Below are 24,583 nucleotides of genomic sequence, written 5' to 3' on the forward strand. Positions count from 1 at the left end.
TCAAATAGTGGGGCGCGCCCCCGGGGGCGCGGTGCTATTCCTGGGGGGGCGCGTGTGACCCTGGGGAACAGGCTTTTTTTTTGGCAGTACTAGAATAAAGTGTAATTGCGCGTTTACTACAGCAGGGGGCAGTGGCGCTCTCATTGTTACTTCTGTCACGTTTGCGACAGTGCAACATTTTACGACTTACAAGACAAGTTAGGATAGTCACGGTGGGGAGGGGGGTCGCGAATAGTTTTCTTCTTGCTAGGGGGGGGCGTAACAGAAAATAATTGAGAAGCACTGCCCTAATCGTAGTTTTAAATCCTAACCCTAGTTTTAAACCCTACTTTGAAACCCTAACCCCAGCCCTAAACCTTACTTTACGTACCCTAGTCTGAAACCTTGACTCTAGTTTTAATCCCCAAGCCTAAACCCTATCCTGAACCCCTACCCTCAAAAAAAATCACAAATTCTGCAATGAAGTCAAACAGGAAGACTTTGTACAAAAAACCCCAATTATGTATCTTTATTAACATCAAGGTTTTTTCCCCCCCCTCTTTTTTTTTTTTTTTTACAACTCGAGTGTTCATTCGTTAACAGGTTTTCTTTTGAAATTCCAGTTCTTTATCAACAAATAGAAAAACAGTGTATGTGTGTGTACAACAGGTGGAACCCTGACAGCACGATGCATTCACAAGATTTTAAAATGAACAAAGTAACCCCCCCCGCCTTCCCTACCACCCACCTGTCAATACACCTGCCCCACCACTTTAGGCGTGTGCGCTTGTGGCGGCCATCTTGGGGAAAGGTCTGTGCACTGTGACAACAAGGGGGGTGGCGAGGGTTTGTGCTGCATTATTTCCTTTTTTTTTTTGGTCGATGGTACAGTACATACGGCAAACGGCGTCTCTCAAGAACAAGCTGTGTGTACACCTATGCATCATTGTACATATATATAATCATATATATATATATATTTATATTTATAGTTCTATTTCTGTATAAAATAAGATCAATTGTGTTTGTCACGTCGGGTGGAATGGTCCATTCTGTACAAAGGCCTTTTTGCAAAAGAACACAAAAAAAAGTCATGTGCTTCGCTTTCCTGTACACACACTGTCGTCATCGGCTGCAGCCTTAGCTTAGCAGTCGCTTAGCATGAGCTGCTTTGTGCTCGTCCTCGAGGAAACAGCAGGATAAAAGGCAGTTTTTTTTGTCGTCTTGTTTTCTTTGTTGTTGTCATCGACTACATCCCGAGCGCACAACAACGCAAATAAGTAGCTGGCCCGGAAGAGATTAGCATCTATAGCCTCGGTGTGCTATAACGTACCCTTTTTTCTTTTTTTTTTTTTTAAAACAATACAAAAAAACTATTTTAAAAGTAGCGATTATGAAAACAAAGCACCGGACCCGCATTAAGACACAATGTTAGAAAAAAAAATGATTAAAAAAGTAGACTAAACAATAAATGTTATCAATGTAAAAATGAGTGGCGGTACCGCTAGATGAGGGACGGGTAGCACTGTCGACTGTACAAGACTTTGAAGCACAAAAAAAAAAAAAGTCACATGGTAGATTCTGTCCTTCGCACCTCCCCCTAAAGCAACAGGGTTGGGTGCTGATTCCCCCCCCCCCCCAGGGCGTTCGGTGCCTGAGATGGGACACTTGGCAGACTCCTGAGGGACTTGGACCTTGGCGCCTGGGGTTACGTTGCATAGTGGTCGAAGCTTCCCAAGTACTCCAGAGCGGCCCGGTAGCACAGTTGGTACTGGTCCTGTCACATACACACGGGGGTCACTTTCAGGGTCACGGTGCAATGCTTCACCACAAATACAGAAAAGTAATGATATAAAGAAAAAAAAAAAGTGGGGTGATTAAATGCCTCCAATCAAACAAAGGCCTCTTTTTTATTTCAGGAATTGGTCTATTTGAATTTACCATGTCTTTAAATGGAGGAGAGCACTAGACATGAGGAAAAGAGCCGCTGTTTGCATATATTAAAAGAATCCATCTCAGGGGCCTCACCTCAGTCTGCACCATGGCGGGCCGCTGGGTGCGAAGGGTCTTGACGGTCTGGAAAAGGTCAACCACGCCCTCGTACCGCATCCTCTCCAGCACGATGCTCAGAGTAATGAAGACTCCGGTTCGGCCCACGCCGGCGCTGAGGAACACGAGGATAAGCGTCTTTCTCCGCGCTTCGGACTCTGTTTTTGCTGCACCGGTCCTACCTGCAGTGCACAGTGATGGGTCCGTCCTGTCCAAACTGCTCCTTGGTCTTGTGCACTTGCCCGATAAAGTCGATGAAGCCCTCCCCGGTCTTGGGCACGCCCTGCTCGGGCCAGTCGGTGAACTGGAACTGGCGGATGGTTCGGGACTGTCCGTCGCGGGCGTCCGTCACCTTGAATTCTCTCAGGATGTACTGCGGCATGTTGTACTCGGCCATGGGGTCCACCACAAAGTACTGGTAGCGGGCCGAGCGCTCGGCCGGCCAGTACTGGTGGCACTTTTCCTGTTGACACAAACCGTACACAGTAGATTGATTGGTTTATCCAAGTCAGGAAGCAAATTAGAAACTGTACATAGAAAATTTAGAAAATGTTTGGCTTGTCAGTATAATGCAGCGTACATCTCCAACACTCCATAGTAATAAACGTAGCAATCTGATATGATTATGATCAGGGTGGCGTTTATTCCTCACCCGTCCCATTTCCCGTAGCTTGGTCAGCATGACGACAATGGTGGAGTTGTGCTCCCACAACATTCTCCAGAAGTCCTCTGTGGTCTCGGCCAGCGGACCTTGCGTGGCCAGGTAGGCCTTCTGCTGTCTGCAAATATGCACGCAAACACAAGGAACATGGAAAAATCAAATATTGCCATGTAAGAAAACATTGTAAAGGCTTCATTTGAATTAGATTGTATTGGATGAGCAAAGCAGATGATTAAATATATTTCTAATGCATAATTAGACATTGTGCACCAAATGTTGTGTGTCAAGTCAAGCAGGCAAGTTGCAGTGTGGCGCAATATATGCACGCGGAAGGCAAAAGGCAAAATAAAATAAAAAAACAATTGTCAGCCGTGACATAATCCCGTTTATCTATCTTGACGGCACAGCTGGAGATGAGCTCATTTGCTGCTGTGCTACGTGACCACCATGCTGCGGTCATGCGGTCCTGCTCAGCCGGCGGCAGGTGGCAGCAACGCACCGCTCAAGAAACAAGCGGACTGAGCACGCCAACACGCTCACATGTCCATGCAGTGCACGTGTGCAAAACGTTGTGTGTGTTTGTGCATGCAGCCTTGCATGTGTGCATGCAGGCAACATGACAACACACGCGCGTGCACACACACAACAGCTGAGGAAGGCACTGCAGGCGATGCGCTAATGTGGAACCGGGAGATTAGAATGTGCTGAGGGCCTTTTTTGCCTTGCACAAATACAGAAACAACAGATTGTCGCAAGAGGGGAGAAAACAGCCGAGCGAGGGGAGACGACGCCAAGAGGGAGGAGATTTGAAGAGATGAATAGAGAGGACAGACTGGAGGAGAGCAGTAGAAAAAGATGAGAGGAGGAGGAGGAGGAGGAGGCGACAGCAGTTGTAATCTATAATTTAATGAAACATTCCCCTAAAACAAATGGAAATGACAAAATAATCTAAAAACAAAACAAAAAAAAAACTGTAAAACTGGACATTGAATTTAAAATAAAGAACATGTTTTTAAATAGAAAGCCAAACGTTAAAAGTGCAATTTTTTTATCACACTACATAGGCATATATTAAATATAGTTGTGTAAAACAATGAATTACACAAACAAGGACAAAACATCCCACCATAATTGTTTTGAATTCATTTGGAGAGCAAAAAATAGATTAAGAAATATATTGCAATGGGACAATTTATTGAATCATTTCAAACATGTACTTTTGTTAAATCATGTAATTAAAATCATTAATTCAATTACCTACTTTGCTTTAGGACATATTGATAAGGGAGGGAATTAACAGAAAAGATAAAAAAAAAAACAGGTGACGACTAAAGGGAGGAAAGAAGACAGACGAGAGGAAATGGTGGTGGAGATGAGGAAATGGTAACAGAAAAAAATGAGAGGAGGAATAAAGACGAGAAAGAGGATGAAAAGTGCATGAAAGAAATTCAATGGAGGACAGAGAAGAGTGACAAGGAAGAAGAGTAAAGGAAGGAAAATAGACAAGGAGAGATGACAGGTGAGGGCTAAAAGGTAGAAGAGAGGGAGAAAGAAAGAAGCAAAGAACAAGAGAGGAGACAATAGGCGCACCTGTATCCGTCGATGCAGCTGGCGTTGATGTAGTCGGAGCCCTCCACACCGCGGATGGGCTGAAGGCAGACGCGCGTGGACTCGAAAGGCATGATGTTCACCAGGCGGTTCTTGAACTTGTTGCACGGCAGGTTGGCGCTGATGAAGCGCGACGTGTGCGCCTTGGAGTTGGCCAGCCGCTGAGCGACAAACAATTGGCCTTTAGTCGAACGCTAATAAGATTGCATCGTGAAAAACTCAAATCATCTTTCCTCATTGAAATGAATGGAAACGCCAATAATCGGTTCCAAAGAATATGCTTTTTAAATGTGAAAACTAGCACTTTATACTTTCGTTTTTGCTAGTGGTGCCAAAATTACACAATTAGACATCTGTAAAAAGAATTTGACAGTTTCTGTCGAATTATACCATCATTTCTGTTTCTGCATCATTTCTGCAAAAAAGTGGCTGCCAGCGAGCGAGACTTGCGAGACTTGCTAGACAAGAAAGGTGACCAAAATTATGAGTGAATGAACGCACATGAGCACCGCTCTCATGCTTTAATGGGCGCATCTTCATTTCAAAGTGCTATTTTAAGGAATGTAATATGAACAAAGAGCACGCGTTGAAGTGCGGCACAAGCAATTTGGCAGCGCTTGAGGCGGCAGATGGACCAGCAGGAGCGTATACGGACTGTCACGCTCTGCCGGCGGTGCTTGCGTGAGCGTTGTGTGACCCCACAACACACAAACACCACACAACGGTTCCAGCCGTCTCTCACTGGCCGGTACTATTATCACGTCAAACACAATGTGGCATGGTCAGCACCGGGGCAAATGGCAGAGCAGCTCTAATGACATCACACTTGACAGCAGGTGTGTGTGTGTGTGTGTCACCTTGAACGTTGTGTGTTGTGTCACAGAGTTCATTTCTCAATTGTTTTACTTACCTACGTGTAGTGATGATAACCATAGAACACATAATAATGATTTTTTTGTTTTGTTATCTTTTGTCTTTACCTTGAACTCCAGCTCCATGGCGGTGACCGTCTCGCCGGGCGGCGGCTGCGTCAGCTTCTGGATGTGCGCGTAAAGGTTGCGCGCCGGCACCTCGGTGTTGCCGCAGGTGGCCGCCTCCAGCAGCGCCTCGTGGATGAAGATGTACTGGTCCTCGGTCTGCACCATGTAGTTGCGCTGGGCCCGCATGCAAGTCACGTGGCCGTAGATGTCCACCGACTTCTCGTGCTTCATGCGCTCCAGCATGGCGTCGATCACGATGAAGCAGCCGGTCCGGCCCACGCCCGCGCTGCAAGGCACGGGGACCGTTTTGATTTGCCCAACTTGACATTGGCGGGCACGCTAGCGCGTTGCCATTCGCACCTGCAGTGCACCACCATGGGTCCCGCGTCTGGAGGATTGCAGGCCTTGACACGTCTCAGGAAGGCCAGGATGGGGGTGGGGTACTCGGGCACGCCGTGGTCAGGCCAGGCCATGAACTGAAACTGCCGCAGCTCTCTCTTCTCATTAGAACCATTCTGCCAAAAAGGAAGGATGAAGTTCAAAAACTTGTCGTGTCGGAATCCAGTGAAAGGTCAAAGCGCTTTAATGACATTACGCAAGTTTCATTTGAAAAGCACCCGCTGTTTAATTGAATTGGCCTTTTTGGTGTCCCGCCTGCCCAGTCTTACGAGCTTCAAATTTGGGCGCAATCAGACAGGAAAGGTTTGCCTTTGTACGAGCCCCAGAGTTGGTTCAAACGACCCTAAAATGACAGCTTCCAACCTAAAAGGCCACCTCGGAATTTGGCTACCTGGACAAAATGTAAAAGTTCAGTGCTGTACCTTGTAGAGTGCAAAAGTGCGGACGCTGTAAGTGGCCAATTCCACCGTGTCCAACATGGTGACCTGGATCATGCCGTAGGTCTCGGTTCCTCGCGCCGGCCAGTACTGGTCACACTTCACCTGGCGGGTCGAGAGGGAGGGAAGAGGAGGCGGACGGTTAGAACAGAGTGCGGCGTCGAGAGGAGCGCGCCGAACGAGCCGTGCTGATTAACAAGGCGAGAACATTAGAAGGGTCGGATCAGAGGCGACGTGGCCTGTCTCATTAAAAGCTGAAGACTCAGCACCTACCCAAACATGACTGCTCTCTCACCTTGTGTGTGTGTGTGTGTGTATATGTGTGTGAAGTGCACTTCGAAAGGCCACTTTGTCTTTTATCAGCCTGTGATCATTTGCAATGAGCTAATTATCAGGTGGCTCCACTTAGGACGAGTGGGGGGCGTCTCAAGACCACATGATTTGTCTCATGGACGTTGGTGAGGGCCACTCAACATGTCCGCTTCACAGTTGTGAGACTGCGGCCTTTGCGTCTCCTCTCGCACGTGCCCAAAACCTGCAAGTTAGCTCCTGTCACGTGACTACGAGTAGAAATGCTTGTTAGTGGCGTCCAGTCATGCGCAAATCCAGTTGGGATTGGCACCAACTCATTTTGTCCATCTGAGCGCAATCTATAAACTCTTAGAGAGGTCGCACAGCTAAACGAGATATCAAGTCCAGCTATCGAGCGGGTTAACCCGAGAGAGAAGCAACTGGTCGGTCGGTCAGCCGTATAAATACCGCGGCACCGGACTGAAGATTTCAAATAAATAGTGGTCAGAGTGAAAGAAATTTTTTACACAGGTATATAGCGAGGGGGAAGAAAATGGTGGCCAACCTCCCCTTTAAAGTTGTGCGACAGCTCGAAATGTTAAAATGATGACTCCGATCAACAACTTGTTAGTCACTTCAAACACTGCTAATAGCTTCCTCTGCGAGGCGGTCTTAACGCAGGGGCAAGGTGAGGTGAGATTGAACGCACGATAAACACACGCTTTTACCTATGACGGAGCGGGCTCCGCTTTCATAAGCGTGTCGGCCAATTTGCCGAGATGAGTGATGGCCCGGGGAGGCGCTAAATTAAAACATACCATGCTATGCTGCCGTCGAGCTCTTACCTGACAAAGGCACTCGCCGTATTTATATTTATGCTGATGGATGGAACGGAACAGCGGGTAATTATTTTTCCTTCCTTCAAGGCTTCCTTGTAACTTGTAAACTGATTGTTATGTGAAGGTTATGTTTCGAAAAACTTTCCCAACATTTTTTTTTTTGTGTGTGTGTATAGTTTAGCTATATTTTTAGACGCGGGCAAATGTTGGGTGACAATCCTCTTAACTTCAACTTAAAAGAGTTTTTTTTCTCCCGCTCCTGTCGTCTCAAGGGCCAAACGCAGGCGGGGAGCATAAACACCAGCCGCAAAGTCGATGGTGGTTGCAAAAACATATTAGTATTATGTGTGCGTCGTGGTAATGAATGAGGAATGTAATTCTCATTATTATGGAAATCCGTCCGGCAGACAGGTGCGGAGGGTTTGGAGATTTGGAGAAACTTTGGGAACGATGGCGTCTGCAAACTGACTTTGATCAGGCTGACAAATCCAGCTGAGCACAAGCAGGCGGCAAAGAAAGGAAGCTCTGTCTGCGGACGCGACGGGTGCAGTGTACAGTTGGGGGATCATCTGACAATTGAGGTTTTCATTACCAGGGCCTGCCGAGGTTACGTTACAAAGAACAAGGAACATATTTATTATCAAGCAGGATTAGCCGCAAACAGCAACTTTGTTACATTTGTAAGTATTCTGTTGCTTTTTTTTTTCTGGACGGCTTTTCTTCTTGCTTTAATGACTATGACAGTTTATTTTGGGCTATCATCAAACGTGTTGTATTCTTCCAAATAATTGCGTATTTTTTTCAAATAGTTTTGTGACAGAAAATGTTGTACTATTGTATTATTTCCAAATATTTTCATCTAATATTTCTAGTGTTTCTTTTTATATCCTATACTTCAGTAATTGTGCGACCTGATTTTACATTCTTCAATAAATATTTTGAATTACTATGATTTTATTTCATCATTAATTATTTTCTGATGCTTGTGTAGTTCTTTCTCTTATGTTTTTCTTTCTTCGCCCTAAATGTTTTTCCCGAGTTGGTGGCCCATCCTTACCCTGGACTTCTCTTCCAGTCGCGTCATCATGACGATGGTGCTGGAGCGCTGCTCCCACACCATCCTCCAGAAGTCGCTGAGCGTCTCGGGCAGCGGTCCCTGCGTGGCAATGTAGGCGTTCTGCTTCCGGTAGCCGTCAATGTAATTGGCGTTAACGTAGTCGCTACCTGGGACTGCTGTGAAGCAAAAGCGGGTTTCAGTCCGCTTTCCTTTCGCTGAATTTGTGTCACGTTTCAACTCTTACCGTCAACGGACGTGAGCACCACCCTGGAGTGGTCGTAGGCGATAACGTTGGCATAGCGGTTCTTTGGCTTGTTCACTTCCATGTTGGAGTTCTCCCACGTGAACTGCTGGCTGGGATCGATGGACTAGGGAGGGAGGAATGGCAAGCATTAGCATAGTATCATCATTGCAATATGATAGTCAAGATGAGTTCCAGCTTTACATACATATCTTCTGAAGTGAGAGATATTTAAAAATGAAAAAACAAGCTTCAATCACAATTTTTCTACGTTTTTAAACGGGTCAATTTGACCCACGAGAGTAGTTTAGACAAAACGATAATGGTTCAGTTTCACTCACAATCTCAACCAACTGTGACCACAAGGCCATGCGTGGGCATTTTGCCCTCAGTTGGAATTGCCAGGTGCGAGGTTCCGGTGGGGGAAATTAGCCAAGGCGCTTCTGCAGCACAGCCGCTGGCGGACGATCGATAGCAAATAACATGAGAGCGGGTGACATTATCGATGCGCGGTATAGGACGCCGTCGCAAATCCCCGACCGATCAATACGTATGCGGTCCGACCCCGTCAGGAGACAAATAAGGAAAAGAACGGAGGGGGTCGGGGAGGGTCAGGGTTGGGAAAGCGAGGGCGGTGGCCATTGGTCCTGCATGTGACTCGACACCAGAATTGGCTAGAGGTGACCAAAGTGCCAGGTGTCACACACCATCTGCCGCCCCACGGAGGCGCCCTATCCCTTGTTTGCCAATCACGGCCGGAGACGGGCCGGCTGCCCGCCGTTGTAGCGGGCCGCTTCCTAGCCAGCCCCAACACGTTACGAGGGCAACGTGCCGGTTTGGAGGCGCGCGTATTGCGGTTTCAGAGCCATGGTTATTTATTTCCAGCTAATGCAACCACTGGCAACCCTTCTGGTGTGTTTTGTACACACGTCTCTGGATTAACTTGTCATTCTGTTTATTTTTTATTCATGTGTAAATTGTTTCTCAATGATAATTGACAAGAAAAAACAGAGTATCTCGAAACTATAAAAGTGGAAGCACACTTATGAAGTAGTTGATAATAATGTCTATGATGTAGCTGTTGACAAAAGTTCAACCCCGCAACTGTTTGTATTACCATTACACCGTTGGAGGGAAGAAAAAGAAAAAACTGTTTCCAAATCAGAACGGCGTCTCCCTATGATCCTTCAATCAATCCAGCAAGTCAATCACTGGGACCCGAAACAGACTGCAATGTCTGAACAAATATATATATATTTTTTTCCCGCTGTTTTCTTTACACAAGGACATCTCGCCGCTCTCCAATGCGCCACTTTAAATGCTAATTTTACTTGCTCCTTTTTATCGAGGACGAGAGGTAATCCCTCGCCGAGTTGCATCACAAGATGCGCATATCGAGACGCGCGCTGATTGCTTTTGCGTTGTTACCACCTGCTAGTTTGTGTACAAAAAAAAAAGAATAAACACTAGCGTTTTTTAGTGTAATTAAGATGTGTAGGGATGGGATTAAAGTGGTACAAACGTCCTGGGTGGGGAAATTATCCTTCGTTATGTGCTTCTTGGGACAGGCCAAAACAACAAAGGTTTTACTTTGACACCATCTTGATTTTGTTCTCCTTTGACGGTGTTTTTTTTTGCGTTTTTTTGGTCTGTGTTGAAGATGTCCTATTTTTTTGTTGGTCATTAAATGTGTGCTTTGAGTTTTTGCTATCCCCAGCAGGGCTCGGGCATGTTGATTTTACCTCATACTCCTGGGAGAAGCGCAGGCCGTCATTGGCCTTGAGGTGCTCGATGTGGTCAGCCAGGCTGGCGACGGGAATGGGCGGGTGCTCTCTCATCCCTAAAAGAGGAACCGAGGAGGGAAAAAACAAACGGTAAGAACGGGTAAGATGTCGCTGAACGTCACAAGACTATGTGGGACCATGAGGTGGCGTTGATGCGTCCGTGTGTGTGACGACAGATGGCGAGCGACGACACAGGTGGGTGACCCACCCACGAGGGATGAGAGGCATGCTTCTGGAGATTTGGGGATGGGAAACAAACGAGGCCCCGGAGAGAGTGAGAACTCCGTTAAGTCTCAGCGGATCAGTCTTATTTCACGGGAGGAAGAGGGGGGAAAAAAGTGACTGGTCAACTGCCAGAACTCATTCCTTTGAAATATCTCTTTTTACAATAGAGCGTCTTTTGGCGCAGCCTGGAGCGCTTGGCCTGGATTACTCCCCCCCCCAATCAACTCCTGCTCTTTTCTAGTGTTATTGCGGTGAGTTGTTGCTAATCTGTTAGCACAAATTTCCCCATGCGCCTTTGATCTTGGCTTAAAACACATAGCCGGGAACTTGCAAGATTGCGCGGAGTTCAGCATCCGTCTTGTGTGTCACCTTCACACCACTCAAAAGATATAGCTATTGAAGATGTTCTATTTCATAATAATAAACACTGACAAACAGCACTCAAGAAACGAGTTTGCATGAAGCAGACCCACTTTTATGAAGAGTGATCAAAAACATGCAATTATTTCCAGTGATATTTTTTCCCTTGTATACTAGAAAGCTGGGGTCACCTTGTGATAAAAAAACAAGTATTTCCAGTCACAAGACATACAAAATCATCTGCTTCATGCAACATCATGCTGCTTCACCCACAAAGTCTTCAGACTCACAGTGGGTAGCTGTTGGTCCAGATGTACCAAACATCGAGCCACAACTAATCTCAAACAATTGTTTGTGTGCAGTTGTTAGGCAAAAACAACCTCAGTTGATGAGTCACATGCTGTTTCATTAAAAGCAGTGTACTCTGACTACACACCCGTTGTGGTAAATTTCCATAACCTGAAACCCCGCATCGATTTGCCACAGGTTAAATCGGTAAACAAATACAGAGCGGCGATGTCTCTGGCTATAGCAGGTGCCATGTCGAGTAATACGCTTTTTGAAAGCGCTTTTGTCCTCAAAGCAACAAGCCGCCCAAAGCGCATTCATTACACGGCGTGGCACCTGAGCGATGAATCCAATTAAAAGCGGCACGTGAACATGAACCTGTCCTCAGCCAGACGAGTTTTTGACGGATGTAATGGAGGGTCAGGACAAAAGATAGACGAGCTCGTTTAGAACACGCGTGCTCGGCTAGCCGTGAAGTCCGCCGCTTGCATGGAGCGCGAGACGGGTGGGATTATGATGAGGCGAACATAGAATGGCAGCGAGTGAGAAACACGCTTGACAATTGTTACCACCTGAGCAGTACGGTTCGTTCATCGGAAGACCGAGGGTTGATTGTTTGATTGAGAATCAAATAAATATACAGGCTATGAAATATTACTGAACTGTACTGCTGTGGTGGAAGACGGAGGAAGGGGAGGGGGGCGCTTAGGACGACATAGTAGACTAACTTGGCGTGTTGGGGCTGCGGTGAGAGCTGGGACCTGTGAGAGAAAGGAAAGTCATGGAGGAAAGAAGCAAAGGTGCAACAAGAAGAGTTGAGGCACATGGTTTTTAAATGATTATTTTGTCCATTACAAAAATGTATGTTAAACAAAGCAACATGTTGCTAGAGCACTTAACAACAATTACAATCAAGGCAGGAACGTTCCCCCCTCTGTGGAACGACCAAGTCAAAGAGAGCAAGAAATGGCGGCCGAAGGCTCGCACAGCTTTCATAAGAAACACCTCTGTCGCCGAAAAAAAGACGCAGATAGATGATGACGTTCCGGGAAAGGAAGGGGGCGTCAGAGAACGCCAGATGAAAAAAAAGGAGATTATCCAACAGGAGGGAAAATGGAAGACAAAAGGGAAAGAGAGGTGGAGTGGGAGGAGGGGAGAACAGGGATTCTTTAGAGTGAGCGGCAGCCATGCTTAATTCCTCTGCAGGGGCTCAAAGAGGCTGTGTGTATGTGTGTGCGGCAATGTGGTCTTTAATAACCTGTGAGAAGGAATGTACACATATGAATGCACACATACGCACACACGTCTGTTCCTGGGTTGACATTTCCTTTCAGCTCCATTGTTCCCTCCACCTAGCTCACCTTGACATCAGAGGCAGCACAACATTACCAATTGGGGGGGGGGATGAAAGCAGCTGATGAGGGGGTGGAGGAAAAAGGAAGGAGGCTGAGGTCGGACACCTCAACAAAAGCCTCCCCCACACACCAGGCTAGTGTGCACCGAGTGACGGTGACAGAGCTGGAAACGCTCGGTTGAAATCTCAGTTTTGCTTCTCCAAAAAGGCGACAAAGAGGTAAAAGAAAGAGCGGCTGGCGGTTGAAACGCATTCCTAAAGCTCAGCAGTCAGCAACCGTGACGGGATTGTGTCAGTTTCTAAAAGGACTGGCGAAAAGACGGCTTTTCCCTGTCTGAAGCCTTAGCCACAATGTTGGGCTAATTTAGTTTGGAATCAAACGAGTTGATTTATGAGCACGTCAATATTTACTGTACAGGGAGGGGCCCAATGGTTCTTACATTCAAGGTCATAAACGGTGGGCAGTCAACCAGTTTGCCCAGCAAATTCTAGGCCACACAGCACGAAAAGGCACATTTGGTTAGCATCAAACTTTTACTGTTTAATGTTGATGGACTGCAATTGTGTTTCATCCCAATATTTAGGATTTCACTCAAATTTACAACTGGGGTAGCATAGGCTATGATTATCTGCGGAGAATTCTGACTCACCATCCCGGATTTCAAAGGAACGCAACTTTGCCATAAACTGACGTTTCGTCTTCTAGCGCTAATGAGCTTAATGATAGCATTGGTAGCCAACAGGACAAAGCAACTCTGTCACTCTGATGTGGTCCATTCATTAAAATAGTTTTGTATATGTTGCAAATGTGACTAAAAATGTCCTTTTGAAAATCTGGACTAGTCATTTACTTGCAAGGACCCACTGAGTGACTGATCAAAACCACTGAGTTGACACAGCCATCCCTGCAGGGGTGTGCGAACGCAACCATATGTTGACGACATGCGGCGAGGGGTGGGGGTTGTTTCCTACCTGGCGTCTGGTAGTTGAGCCGTCTCAACTCCACAGGGTCGGAGGTGTTGGGCAGCAGGGAGTCCTTCACTCCGCCCGAGTGTTCGTCCTTGGGCAGGGGCGACGCTCGCTTCCTGGAGAGAGAAACAAACAACAACAACACGGCATTAAAGGGACGCCAGACCAAGAGGCAGGGATTTATCCACTTAAGTGGAAATGACGATATGATTGAGAGTGACACTGATTATTTCTCTTTGCAAAGAGAACTAGAAAACTGGGTCTGGCAACTTCCCCCTTCTCAACTTAAAGACATGGTTCTATTTCTTGTGTGTTGTGTGTTTCATCAGTTTCATAAATTATTCTTGAACTTCCCGTATTATGTTTGTGGACGATGTTCCTGAACGTGTTATGGTTTGGCTGAACTTGCTGGTATGACCTTGTTCTCAACTGAACTTCCTGCTTGGACGGCATGACGGAATTTCTTGGAAGGCCCACTGGGCTTGGCTAAGGTTGCTAGCACAGCTAGCTTAGCCAGACAATGCGCCCAAACAGAGAGCTAAGGACCAAGATAATGTCCTCGTTAGTCTCGCAGTTAAGGAGATAGAAAAAGCATCATTTTCCTGGAGTGGTCTAGCCACGGTTTGAATATATGACAGCTGCTGTGTGGGAATGCATCCATGTGCATATGTGAGATTTTCACAGTTATGTGTGCGCGGGTGTGCCAACAACACGTTGTGTTTACAGTCTTTCCAGAGTGAGAGGAAAACAGGCGGTTGCTGTAATTAGCCCATCAGCTGGGCGGCACAACGCCGGATAATTGAGACCGGTTTTGTAGCACCTGTGCCGCCTGGTGAAACTTAGCTCGGCTTCGCTCGGCTCAGTCGAGCATAACACTGTCCATCGGGTGTGTATGTATTGTAAAGTTGAGACGGTTAGCATCTGTTGACAAGCACGCGCACATACACACAGGCCCTCCGACTGCAAATGGAGACACCCAGTGGAAGTTTCACATCTCGCTACACCCCATAAAATGCAGGTTTTTAGGCCTTCTGCTGAGAAGATGTACAGCTGCCTGAACCCGCGCCACCTGTTACGTTAAACGGCGGGGTCTTAAGCTAGTGCTAGCAGCGTGACGGGTAATCTACGACAAACATCCCCAAGAGACAGACTGTGTCCGCATTCCCATTTCCATGACCTTCCATCCACATACAATAAAACTAAATATTTTACCTTTACACACCCTGAAGATGGTAAGCAAAGATTAGTCCTATTAGAACTTTTTTTTTTTTTTTTAAACTTGGATAATTAAACATGTGCCGTACCTACGTGACCTCGGACCATTATTGCCAATCCAGAGAAACAAATGCAACAGGATGGTTAAACGCTGGCCTCGAGCCATTTCAATAAGGTTATTCAAAGCGAGTGTGACAATCTACTTGTGAGTTGGAGTATGTTAAATGTGTGTGTTTGTGCAGTAAGCGCCCTCCTTAATGAGAGCAGAACAAGCCCTTTGTTAAAACTTCTGCCAGGAAGACCAGGTCTCGGCGGATAATGTCAGCTTCAAAGACGAGAACATTTCTTTTTGCGGCACTTCCCCCCGGCCTGGCATTTACTTGACAATGGGCCATTTTGCAGCCGAGTGCTGCCTTGGCGTATTCGCATATGGGCGGGAGGGACCGCTGGGGTCACATGCCGGCATTGGATGAATAATGAAGCACAAGACGGGCGAACAGGACAGATGTGATGAGGAACACGGTCGACACATGTGGAACATGCACATGTAAAGCCACACCAAGCTCAAATCGGACACCTCCCGTGACTCACTTTAACCTGGTTCTCAAAGGAAAGCGGCCTGGTGTTAATGTCAATGCTGAAATTACATTTGTTGGCCTTTGTTACACAATTTTTAAACACGTAAGTGATGTGTTTTCAGGAAATCACAGAGAGTGGTAGTGCTTGATCAAAAATGTCAATTTTGAGAATCAACTTAAGGTCCCCATTTTGAATTTTTCACATAAATTCAAATCATCGTCAAAGTCGGTGGAAATAAGTGATTAGCAGACAATGTGCATCGTAACTAAGTAGCCGGTGCTTTTAGCCGACAGTATGTTAGCTAGCGCGCCACAGCAACAACTGCTTTAAAACAACTGACAATAAATGTCTCCAACACATTGGCATTGAAAGCATCCAGCAACATTTTGGAGTATTTACGATGTTCTGTCACTATTGGTGTTTCTTAAGGGTTTGCTGTTATAAACATATTTTGACCTGATTATCCAAGACGGAGTCTGTTGCATCTCACGTCTGTTAAAAGCCAACAAATATGACTCGGCGCACCAATTTGGAGTCTGCTTTCCCTTCATTTTGTCATAATTTTGATCATGAGAGGAAGCAGACTCACAGCGAAGACCGCACGACACGAATGGAAGACACCACTGATGAGGATTGACAGTACCCACCTCTCCTGTTTGCTGCGTTCATAAAGAAAGGGGAAGGAGAGGGAGGCAAGGAATTAATAGGCAATTATTATCCTCTTGTTTTAATCCAGCTCTTTGAAAATGTCAAGCATGAGATGTTCCGGCAGGCCACTTTTCCACCAACAAGTCCATAGCAGGCTCTGTGTTTGGCAAACGAGCAGGTAGCAATAACAACCGCTCTGGCGAGAACTCAATTATCGCTTTGTGTGTTTTATTGGCAGCTGAAACAAGAAAAAAAGGGCTCACATCTTGCAGCCCACACTCCCTCCTGTCAATCTGTCGGCACAGAGAAAAGGGCTCCGGCGGAGGCGCAGCGGTGGGCTATTTCGAGGCCTGATATCAAACCTAGGCGAGTCTCTGAGAGGACTGTGGGGGGGGCGCAGGGGCTGACTGGCCAACAGGTTGGGTTTTCTATACAGTTCTTTTGAAATGTGATGACTCATCAGGATAGGATTATTGTTCAACAGTTGTGAAATGACTTTTATGGCCTATAAAAGCGTGTGACATCATAGAAACATTCTGGTGACTCAAATTTAAAGCTTGAACCCGTCGCAAAAAGGCATTTAGGAATGCCGCAAAAAACGTCAAACAATCACAATAATGACGCTGAGTGGTGATTACGTCCCATGCACAAACACAAAGAAAGCCACTTACTTCTTAAAGAGCAGGATGGCTATGACGATACTGATGATGAGTACCACGGCAAACACAGGGCCCAGCACCCACAGCATTTCCGTCTGCTCTGCCCCCTGAACCAGCGACTGCGTGACTTGGATGAGGTCCGAATAAGGACTGGCGGAAAACGTCATCTGTCGGAGAGGGAAAAAAGATCAGTGAGAATCAGGGATCATGCGACTTCGGCTACAGAAGCAAAGCTGTTCTATGGCTCATCACAGTCAAAACATTCAGGAAGAGTCTTTAAAGGTGGTGTCATGTGACTTTGTGAATGCGTGACATCATTGTCAAAGGATTTATCATGACTTGTGGTTACGATCAAATTGTCAAAAACATTGCAATTTTCAACATAACCCCAAACGGAAGCTTTTCTTGGTAGCGTATGTTTTTCTGCCATCTCACATCAGAATGATCCAAGGTAGCCTGATGAGACTCGAGCAGGGCGAGCAAGGGGAGGTGGAAAAATGTCCCCCCCTATCTCAGAGTTCCGCTAAGGATAAATGGGGGGGGCATCAACTCGCCTTCATTAGTGTGCGCGGTGTGACGCTTGAGCGAGAAAATTGTGTGTGTGGGGGGAGACGCTGACGGGGGCGTGTAAATGAGACAACTCCCCGGTCCTTCGTCTTCAAATGGCGGCAAGGAGAAGGAAGATGAGGCAGAGGGGCGAAGGTGTGAGCCGCAGGTAGAGCGGGAGAGCGACGTGACAGACAAGAGCGCGGCAAAGCTTCTCATCATTAGAGCTCAGCGTGCTGCTCATTGAACGGCGACGCGGGGACGCCGTTTGGGAAGGGAGGAAGGCCGCGGGTGACAGATCGCGGGCCCTGGCGCTCCCAGCGTGCGGTAGCACCGGCAGGCGGCGGTAATCCGCATCATTAGTGGCACAGCGGCCCGCTCTGCGGCACAAAGGCAGATATTAATTGGAAAGATAAACTGAAATGGGCTCAAAGTCGTATATACACTTCTGTTATCGCAACTTCAGGGAGGAAAATGTGCGCAGCGGGTGCGTGAGCTGCGTGAGGGAGAATGGGGACACACACACACGGGAAGTCGAGTGTGAAAGTGAAAAGGTGACAAAAACACTGGAAGGATGCATCTGAATTATAAAACGCTTATTGTAATAACATATTTCTGCCAATAGGGGGTGCTAAAAAATCTTTCCAGGGTGGGACCAACTCATCAAAGTCTCTGAAGTAAAAAGGCGGTTTCAAACCAAAACTTCCACTGTTGGCATGAGTTCTTAGGTTCTTAAGGCCTTAATTGAAAAATAAAATAAAAAGACTATTTTAATTTTAAAGGGAAAAATAATCCTAAACGGCAGAATTGCTGTACCTTGTTGGGCAAGTGCAATTTTATACAAAGACACTCGGTGGCTTTGAACTGAGAAGGCGCTTTAAGGCTTTTGAATGGCAGCGTAATTACTGCGAGGCACTTGCAAGTTGAACCATAAAGTGGGACTTAGATCACAACACTTAATGCTGTGAAATGTTGATTGGATTTATATGACGGAGTCGCACAGAAAGGCTTACCAGAGCCGCCATGCCCTTCTTGTTTACAAGCTACACGTCAATGAGCTGAAATGGAAAAAGTCTTTATGGCAGTCAGTTCCAAGAATCCAAGAAGTGGAACTTGACTGACTCCACAATGGTCATTTCATTGTGAGCTGCTGTGTTTATCAGATTTTAGCGCCGTTCAATTGGATCGTCCACTGCTGTGTCAGATGCCCAAAAAAACCCCCCAAAAAACAACAACCAAACAGCTGCAGTCATTTGTTACGCCACGGGGTAGTAATTTCTTTTTTATTTTATTTTACCAGGACCACATTATTCTGCCCTACGGTAGAAACAGGAAGCCCTCAGTCGTCTTCCCCGTTTGTGGAGATAATCTGAAGCTCCGGACACCACTCGGAATGCGAAAGGTCTAGCTCTTCTGGTATTTGTGATGAGACTGAGTTTCATCTGTGACAGGCCAATCATCGCTTAACTGAACCTTGACAAACAATTTTCAACTGTTTGAATCTTGTTTGCTGCACGCCAGAGACTAACCGTCTTTGTAAAGCTTCGCCGTATCTGGAACTTGATAAGTTATCTTCCCGCGTGAAAGCATTTGTTCACATCAGGCCAAAGACTAATGGTCTTCAAAAGGAACATGCTTTACTGGACTTGTGACAACTTATCTTCAAGAGTATGGAAGATTTTGTTTGTGGCGGAACAAAGACGAATAGTCCTGTTTCTACTTCGCATACGTCATCTGGCCAGGTACTATTTCAAAAAGGTGGCAAATTGGAGGTTCGCCTTTGACGTTCAGTCATATCGTGCCGGTACTTTTCACACGGAACAGCACCATTGGGAGAAAAAGGTTGCTTGCACGGGCCTTCCATGACAAACTGTGTTATTAGCATTTTAGCTAATAAACTGTTCATTAGCATTCTACTCAGAACCTGGGTAGAAAGTGCTAATCAGAGTGGACGCTACCAAAGTGTCTGAGTCTATTCAGAGGAACTCGAAGAACTGCAAACGCAGCTTGTTGGTGATTTATGGATGTGCATGCATGAAACATCGGGCGAGTAGGAACTCCGACACTGAACTAGCAGCTGACGAAAGCTGGCAGCGAGCAAGGAGACATCGAGAGTAAGAGATGTTCTGCTACTTGCACTATATCCAGTCTGTGATCTGGCCCGTGGGCTACATAACCACCCCGCACTCGCCCTCCCCTCCCCTCCACCACCGCTGCCATCCCTGGAGCTCCCAATCCGCAGTGCGCAGGGAAAAATACCAACACATTTGTTTCGACTCGCTGTTGACCCCGCGAGCCTCTTGTCTTTCCCAAAGTGGCTTAAATAAGCCGAAGGGGGGAGGACAAGGGAGGGGGGGGGGGGGTGAAAACAAACATGCATGCAAAGACAGCCATTATGTGTCTCTTGCTGCCTCCCCCAAGGGAAGCCCACGCTCTGCTCCTCAGCAGAGCGTGACAGCCGCCAGAGAGGCGAGGGGAAGTTGCTGAAGAGACACAAAATGGAAGTTGGGGGATGATCGTGTGCCTCTTTCAAACCAAGCATCAGCGGCGGCGAACGTCCGAGTGCGCCTTCGCGCGGCCGTTGCGACAACGCATTCAGACAATTTGTTGCATGGCTTGCTTTCAACACAAAAAATATATATATCAATCTTGCCGCAAGCATATTCTGTAATCTTAAAGCCTTTTATTTCTAATGTTCTGAGTTTTAATGTTCTGGGTTCCTAGCATGTGCTATACGTACGGTTTAAACGATGAATGCAATCAAGGAAATGGATTTTTTTTTTCTCGTTCTTTGTTATTCATTCTACTATTTTTTATATAACACACCAATGTACAAGACATTTGACTCCAGCCTGGTGTGCCCGCGGCGCTCATCACAGGCTGCTTAGGACGAGCGGCCTCCCTCTTCTTTCCCGCCTTCTCCGTGGCACATCACACAGTATTTCATGCTAGCTCCCCTCCCTCGCGCGCCTCTCGTATTAAATGATACTGTTTATACACAGCAGCATCTATCATCCCATTTCACACTTCCCCAGGCTTGTTTATCCGCCTCAGGTTCTAGAGCGACGTTAAGACGGCAGTGGCGGCGCGCTACTCCCTCTTTCTTCCTTCCCTACATTCCCGTCGTCTCCGAGCTCGGCCGCTCGCACCCGCAAATGGACGAAGGCTTCTTAAAATTCGGGCGCTGGCCTTTGATCGAGGGGAAAAAGCGGCAACGTCGTTTGTAGTCCAGTAAAGAATTGTTTTTACAGTCAACAAATTCCCGCTGAGTCGCTCGCAGAGGGGCTTCTGTGATGCAATCAGCGAGAGCCGCCTCGTAATCACCACCAGGACCAGCGCAATAAGTAACTGTGCTTACAGTACAGCGTATACCGTTATTAGATTCTTTTCAAGGCGATGAAAAACAAATTCCGTGTGAGTTTTGACGCAGTATGCCGCAACCCACAGATTTGGTTTTTTTCGGTTCAGATTTGGACTGACGGTTCAGTGAGGGGACAAGCTCTGTAGTTGTGCTTCTGTTCTGCCGGGGAAAAAATAATCTCATTTTCAATGCCAGTTCCGGTCCGACTCCAAATATAATTAAGTGTAGATCCACTATGAGTAATGACTTCTGCTAATCCCAAACCGCGTGACGCACGTAAACACACGTGCAAACTTAAGGGTGAGTTTTGCGGTACTTTTTTTTGCATATTTAGCGCAATGCATGAAAATGTCCTATGAGGATGTGACTGAGGAATTATTTGTGTTTACTCGCAGTGTTAATTAAAACAAAATAACAACAGGCTGATCAAATTCACACTGAGCGTAAATGGAATTCGTAGGTGACAAACGCGTGTCCGGGTGTGTTGAAGACATTAGCCGAGCTGTCAATAAGCACGCTGCGCTTCGGAGCTAAATGTCTGAAGCGGCCGATTAAAGGTGGAGGCACGCCGCACGCTTGAGGGCGGTTGGCAGAGAAAGACACAAATATTGAATCCCATTAAACGCGGCCGAGCGTGTCCGACAGGCGTCGAGCAGCGTGGGGGACAGCTGGCCGGCATCCCGCTTTAAGTCAAGCGGATCGCGGCTCGCGCCACAGCCTCGCTCGCACCTTTTGTCTTTCCTTCTTGGCTCTTCCTTTATTCATACACAGAAACCAAGGGAGGCTTTTATTCCTCACATTTAACATTTCAATCAACATTCTCCTGCTCTATCTTCTACGGTGTTGTGTCTTCAAGGGGAAAAAATCCAGCGGCCTAGCATCTCCTTGCCCACTGCACTGAGTCTCCCATACACTTTTTTTTCCCCTTTTCACAGTGGAGGCGGACTGGGAGGGGGGGGGATATTTAAAGCAGCGTTTCAAGGGAATCTGGGCTGCTTTACAGGCTCCTTAGGCCCCCTGTGACCGGGCCCTCATCTGCCTCTTAACTCCAGCTGTGCTAATCAATCTCTTCTGCTCTCGTCACGGTGGTGAAAGAGACCCGTGGAAAAGGCAGAGAGGAGATGGAGGTGAAGATGCGCCGATTTGCAGGGCCCTGTTGGCTTTCTCATCGCCTTTGCAGCTCAAAGTGTGCAAAGTCGGACAACCTACAACGCAGCTTGTTCTTTTATGTACCGAACCGTGACTTTTGGCTTTCCGTGACAGCCGTACAATACTTTTTACACGGGCTGAAAATGCAGCAACAAGCCCTGATTTGCACTCACTGCCTTAGAGGAGCAGCGGCGGCGGCGACTACTAAATATGCATGCGTGGAGTCGAGCGGCACCCCAAAGCAATCGCCGGCGCTCTTTTTGATGTGTCCACTTAAAAAGCCAAAGCGTCTTGTTTCTCAGTATTGTAAGTAGCTTTGCGAAAAGCCACATCTCTCAAGACTGGAAGGGGCCAGATGGGGCTGGGTTGCGCGGCGGGGCGGACTTAGAGGGACAAGCCGCAATGACTTTTAGAGGCGGCTGTATTAAAGGCTAAGTGGCAATAAAAACAAGCGCGATTTGGCTCTCCATTGCTGCCTATTCTGGACACGCTTTAGCGGCGGCGTACTTAGAGCCTGGGGATGGGCGATAAACTTAAATAGTTTGTCAGACGCGAGATGTGGCGAGCGCGAGCGGGGTCGACTCCTTTTTAATTTGGCGAGGGCTTTCGGTCTGAAAGTGAAAAAAACCAACAACCTAGTTCTACTTACAATGTCATCAACAAGTTGTCTTTGGCATCTAAAATTGATCATCGGGGTATTGCTCGAAGCAGGCGGTGCTTAACCCTTAGCAAATCATTCGAATGCACAAATAGTCTATGGTAATCTTTGAATCTGCTAGAATTAGACATTAATTGCGTGTGTGGCTGCGACTTACGTAATTGGAGGCGCTGTCGGTGCCTTCGTATCGCAGGACGGCCAGCACGAAGCAAACATATTCCTGCCCGCTGGTCAGCGGTTTGTTGTAGAAGCCGTTGTAGCGCTTCTCGTCACCCAGCGTGAAAGTGGGCGGCAGCGCGGCCAGCTTGGCGGCAATGTACGGCTTGGACGAGTCCAGGTGACGCCGCCGCCTCAGTGCGGGGCCTTCGCTCGATTTCAGCAGCTGCGGAAAAAACGGTATTGTTCAGTGGGGGGGAAAAAAAAAAACGGGCCACAGACTGATGGGTTTGATTAGTCTTCTTCAAACTGTTCAGAGTTGCATTTTTTTTTATTTTTAAAAATCTGGCATTTATTGACCTGTAAAATTACGAGTAATATTTTCCTAGTAGTGCTATTATTATTCGAATTTAAATCATTGTGTTTTATGGTTGTGGTTGTTAGTGCTTTAGAAAATGAACCTCAAAAGCTGGTGAGTGAGCCAGCTGCAGAGCACTGCGGCGGCGGCAGCGGCGGCATTTTGTTTAGTGTCAAGCGCTGCTCCAGATGCGACGTTATTAAATGATGATGTTGCAGAGAGGAGACAATGGGCCCGCTCGCTCTCTGTTTAATGACTCAAGGAGCCCGCTCTCTTTCTCTACCAGCCTTGTGCTTTATTTAAATACGCTGCTATTAATATTCTCGCCGTTGTTAGGCTTCAGTTCCCACGTGGGACGGGAAAACCTTTATTAAAAGAAATGATAAAGAAGTCATGAAGACTATATCTGTGGATTTAAGGCGACCGAGCCTTTTTAAAAGCACTTTTGATCAAATCCAAGACTTCTGATTGGCTCAAAATTATATGACAATATATTTTAAAATCCAATGTATGGATGCATTAATTTATTTAATCTATTTATTATTATTATTTATTGAATGTACTTCATAATTCATTTCTTTTCTTTATTGCATTTCTAAGGTGTACTGAGCAGATGGGCACTGTCTGCAGACCTGGCATGCAATAATTAGTCACGCCCCCCCTACGCTGGACCACCTCCACCATGCTCAAGCCCAGGAGAGCAGTGGGGATAATTGGTAACAAGCGGACACTTCCCGCCCAGTCAGAGTTAATCGTGACCTTTCTCCTGGCACCTAACGTCCCAATCGCTCACCGGCTGGCTGATACTCACCTCATCCAGGTCCATCTCATCCGGATTCTTCCAGCGCCGGCTTGACTGGGACACGGGCAGAACGACAATGTAGTACCACCTGGCAAAAGAAGAAAATTCACATCCAGGACAAACTTGAAGGCGGGAAAAGAGTAGAACATCAGCAGATTAGAATTTAGAATCTGCCCCAAATAAACAAAACACCCACACATCCACACAGCCAGACGAGCCTGGAGCTTCGGAACGCCCACAGGACTCCAGAGGTTAATCGGACGCCCCGTGTGAGTGAGCTCTAATTGCTGTCATTAGCGAGCCCTCAAATTGAGACAAAAGTGAGGCTTTTGGTACAGTTGGGAATTGCAATCAATCAATATTTTGGGGGAGGAAGACATCTTCCGTGCATTACGATATCTACAGCCTCTGTTACACGCAGACGCTAAAAAACAGAAGACAACGAGAACGGCGCAGTTGAAATCGATTCAGTGCCTTGAGAATGAAATGAGCTGGATGAATGAGAATGTTTTCCCACCAAACACTGCTCCTGGGTGCCTTCATAGTGCTTCCACATAGCACCTTGCAATCAGACAATAAAAAAAGTAACTCTTGTCTTGAAAGACAAGCTTTGCCAACCCATTCATTCCACTGACCTGACACGCGTGGTGGTCTGCACTGTGGGCAAATTGATGGCCATCTTGCCACCCTGCGCCTGATGGGCGGTGTACAAGGGCTTGGTCTTGATGAGGTCGGGAGCGGTGCGGATGGACACCTGTTGCTGCAGACCACCGGCAATGTTGCCGCGGCTGGTTAGCACAAATGAGTAGTTGGTGTCGGGCTGCAGCTGTGTGATCAACTTGCGCTTCAGGTTGCCCTTCACCTCCACACTCTGCTGGTTGTACAGGATCTGAAGCAGGGACGCAGAGTTAGCAAACAGGGCTAAGACCGC

General features: G+C 46.9%; 1 protein-coding gene and 1 long non-coding RNA gene across 6 annotated transcripts in view; one reads left to right on the forward strand and one right to left on the reverse strand.

Annotated features, from left to right (window-relative positions):
• Positions 1-479: 479 nt before the first annotated feature.
• The window catches only part of LOC133165058 (receptor-type tyrosine-protein phosphatase F-like), a 116,230-nt gene continuing 92,126 nt past the window's right edge, over positions 480-24,583 (reverse strand). For 4 of the 5 annotated variants that reach the window (XM_061294436.1, XM_061294435.1, XM_061294438.1 and 1 more), the window contains 16 exons: positions 24,288-24,541; positions 23,662-23,740; positions 22,494-22,718; positions 16,635-16,789; positions 13,525-13,637; positions 10,284-10,381; positions 8,545-8,668; positions 8,301-8,476; positions 6,099-6,218; positions 5,638-5,792; positions 5,278-5,563; positions 4,280-4,458; positions 2,681-2,807; positions 2,211-2,491; positions 2,008-2,143; positions 480-1,756 (listed from right to left, as the gene is read on the reverse strand). In XM_061294436.1, coding sequence (XP_061150420.1) covers positions 1,688-1,756; positions 2,008-2,143; positions 2,211-2,491; positions 2,681-2,807; positions 4,280-4,458; positions 5,278-5,563; positions 5,638-5,792; positions 6,099-6,218; positions 8,301-8,476; positions 8,545-8,668; positions 10,284-10,381; positions 13,525-13,637; positions 16,635-16,789; positions 22,494-22,718; positions 23,662-23,740; positions 24,288-24,541 — 2,577 coding nt within the window. In that variant the 3' untranslated portion in view covers positions 480-1,687. The remainder of the gene's footprint in view (positions 1,757-2,007; positions 2,144-2,210; positions 2,492-2,680; positions 2,808-4,279; positions 4,459-5,277; positions 5,564-5,637; positions 5,793-6,098; positions 6,219-8,300; positions 8,477-8,544; positions 8,669-10,283; positions 10,382-13,524; positions 13,638-16,634; positions 16,790-22,493; positions 22,719-23,661; positions 23,741-24,287; positions 24,542-24,583) is intronic. The other variant, XM_061294437.1, reaches the window with a different exon arrangement.
• On the forward strand, positions 6,632-8,190 carry LOC133165209 (uncharacterized). The gene is made up of 2 exons (XR_009717520.1): positions 6,632-7,306; positions 7,651-8,190. It is a non-coding gene; the product is annotated as an uncharacterized LOC133165209 (long non-coding RNA).

The sequence above is a fragment of the Syngnathus typhle genome, linkage group LG13, assembly GCF_033458585.1.
Source record: "Syngnathus typhle isolate RoL2023-S1 ecotype Sweden linkage group LG13, RoL_Styp_1.0, whole genome shotgun sequence".
In the NCBI taxonomy this organism is placed as follows: domain Eukaryota; kingdom Metazoa; phylum Chordata; class Actinopteri; order Syngnathiformes; family Syngnathidae; genus Syngnathus; species Syngnathus typhle.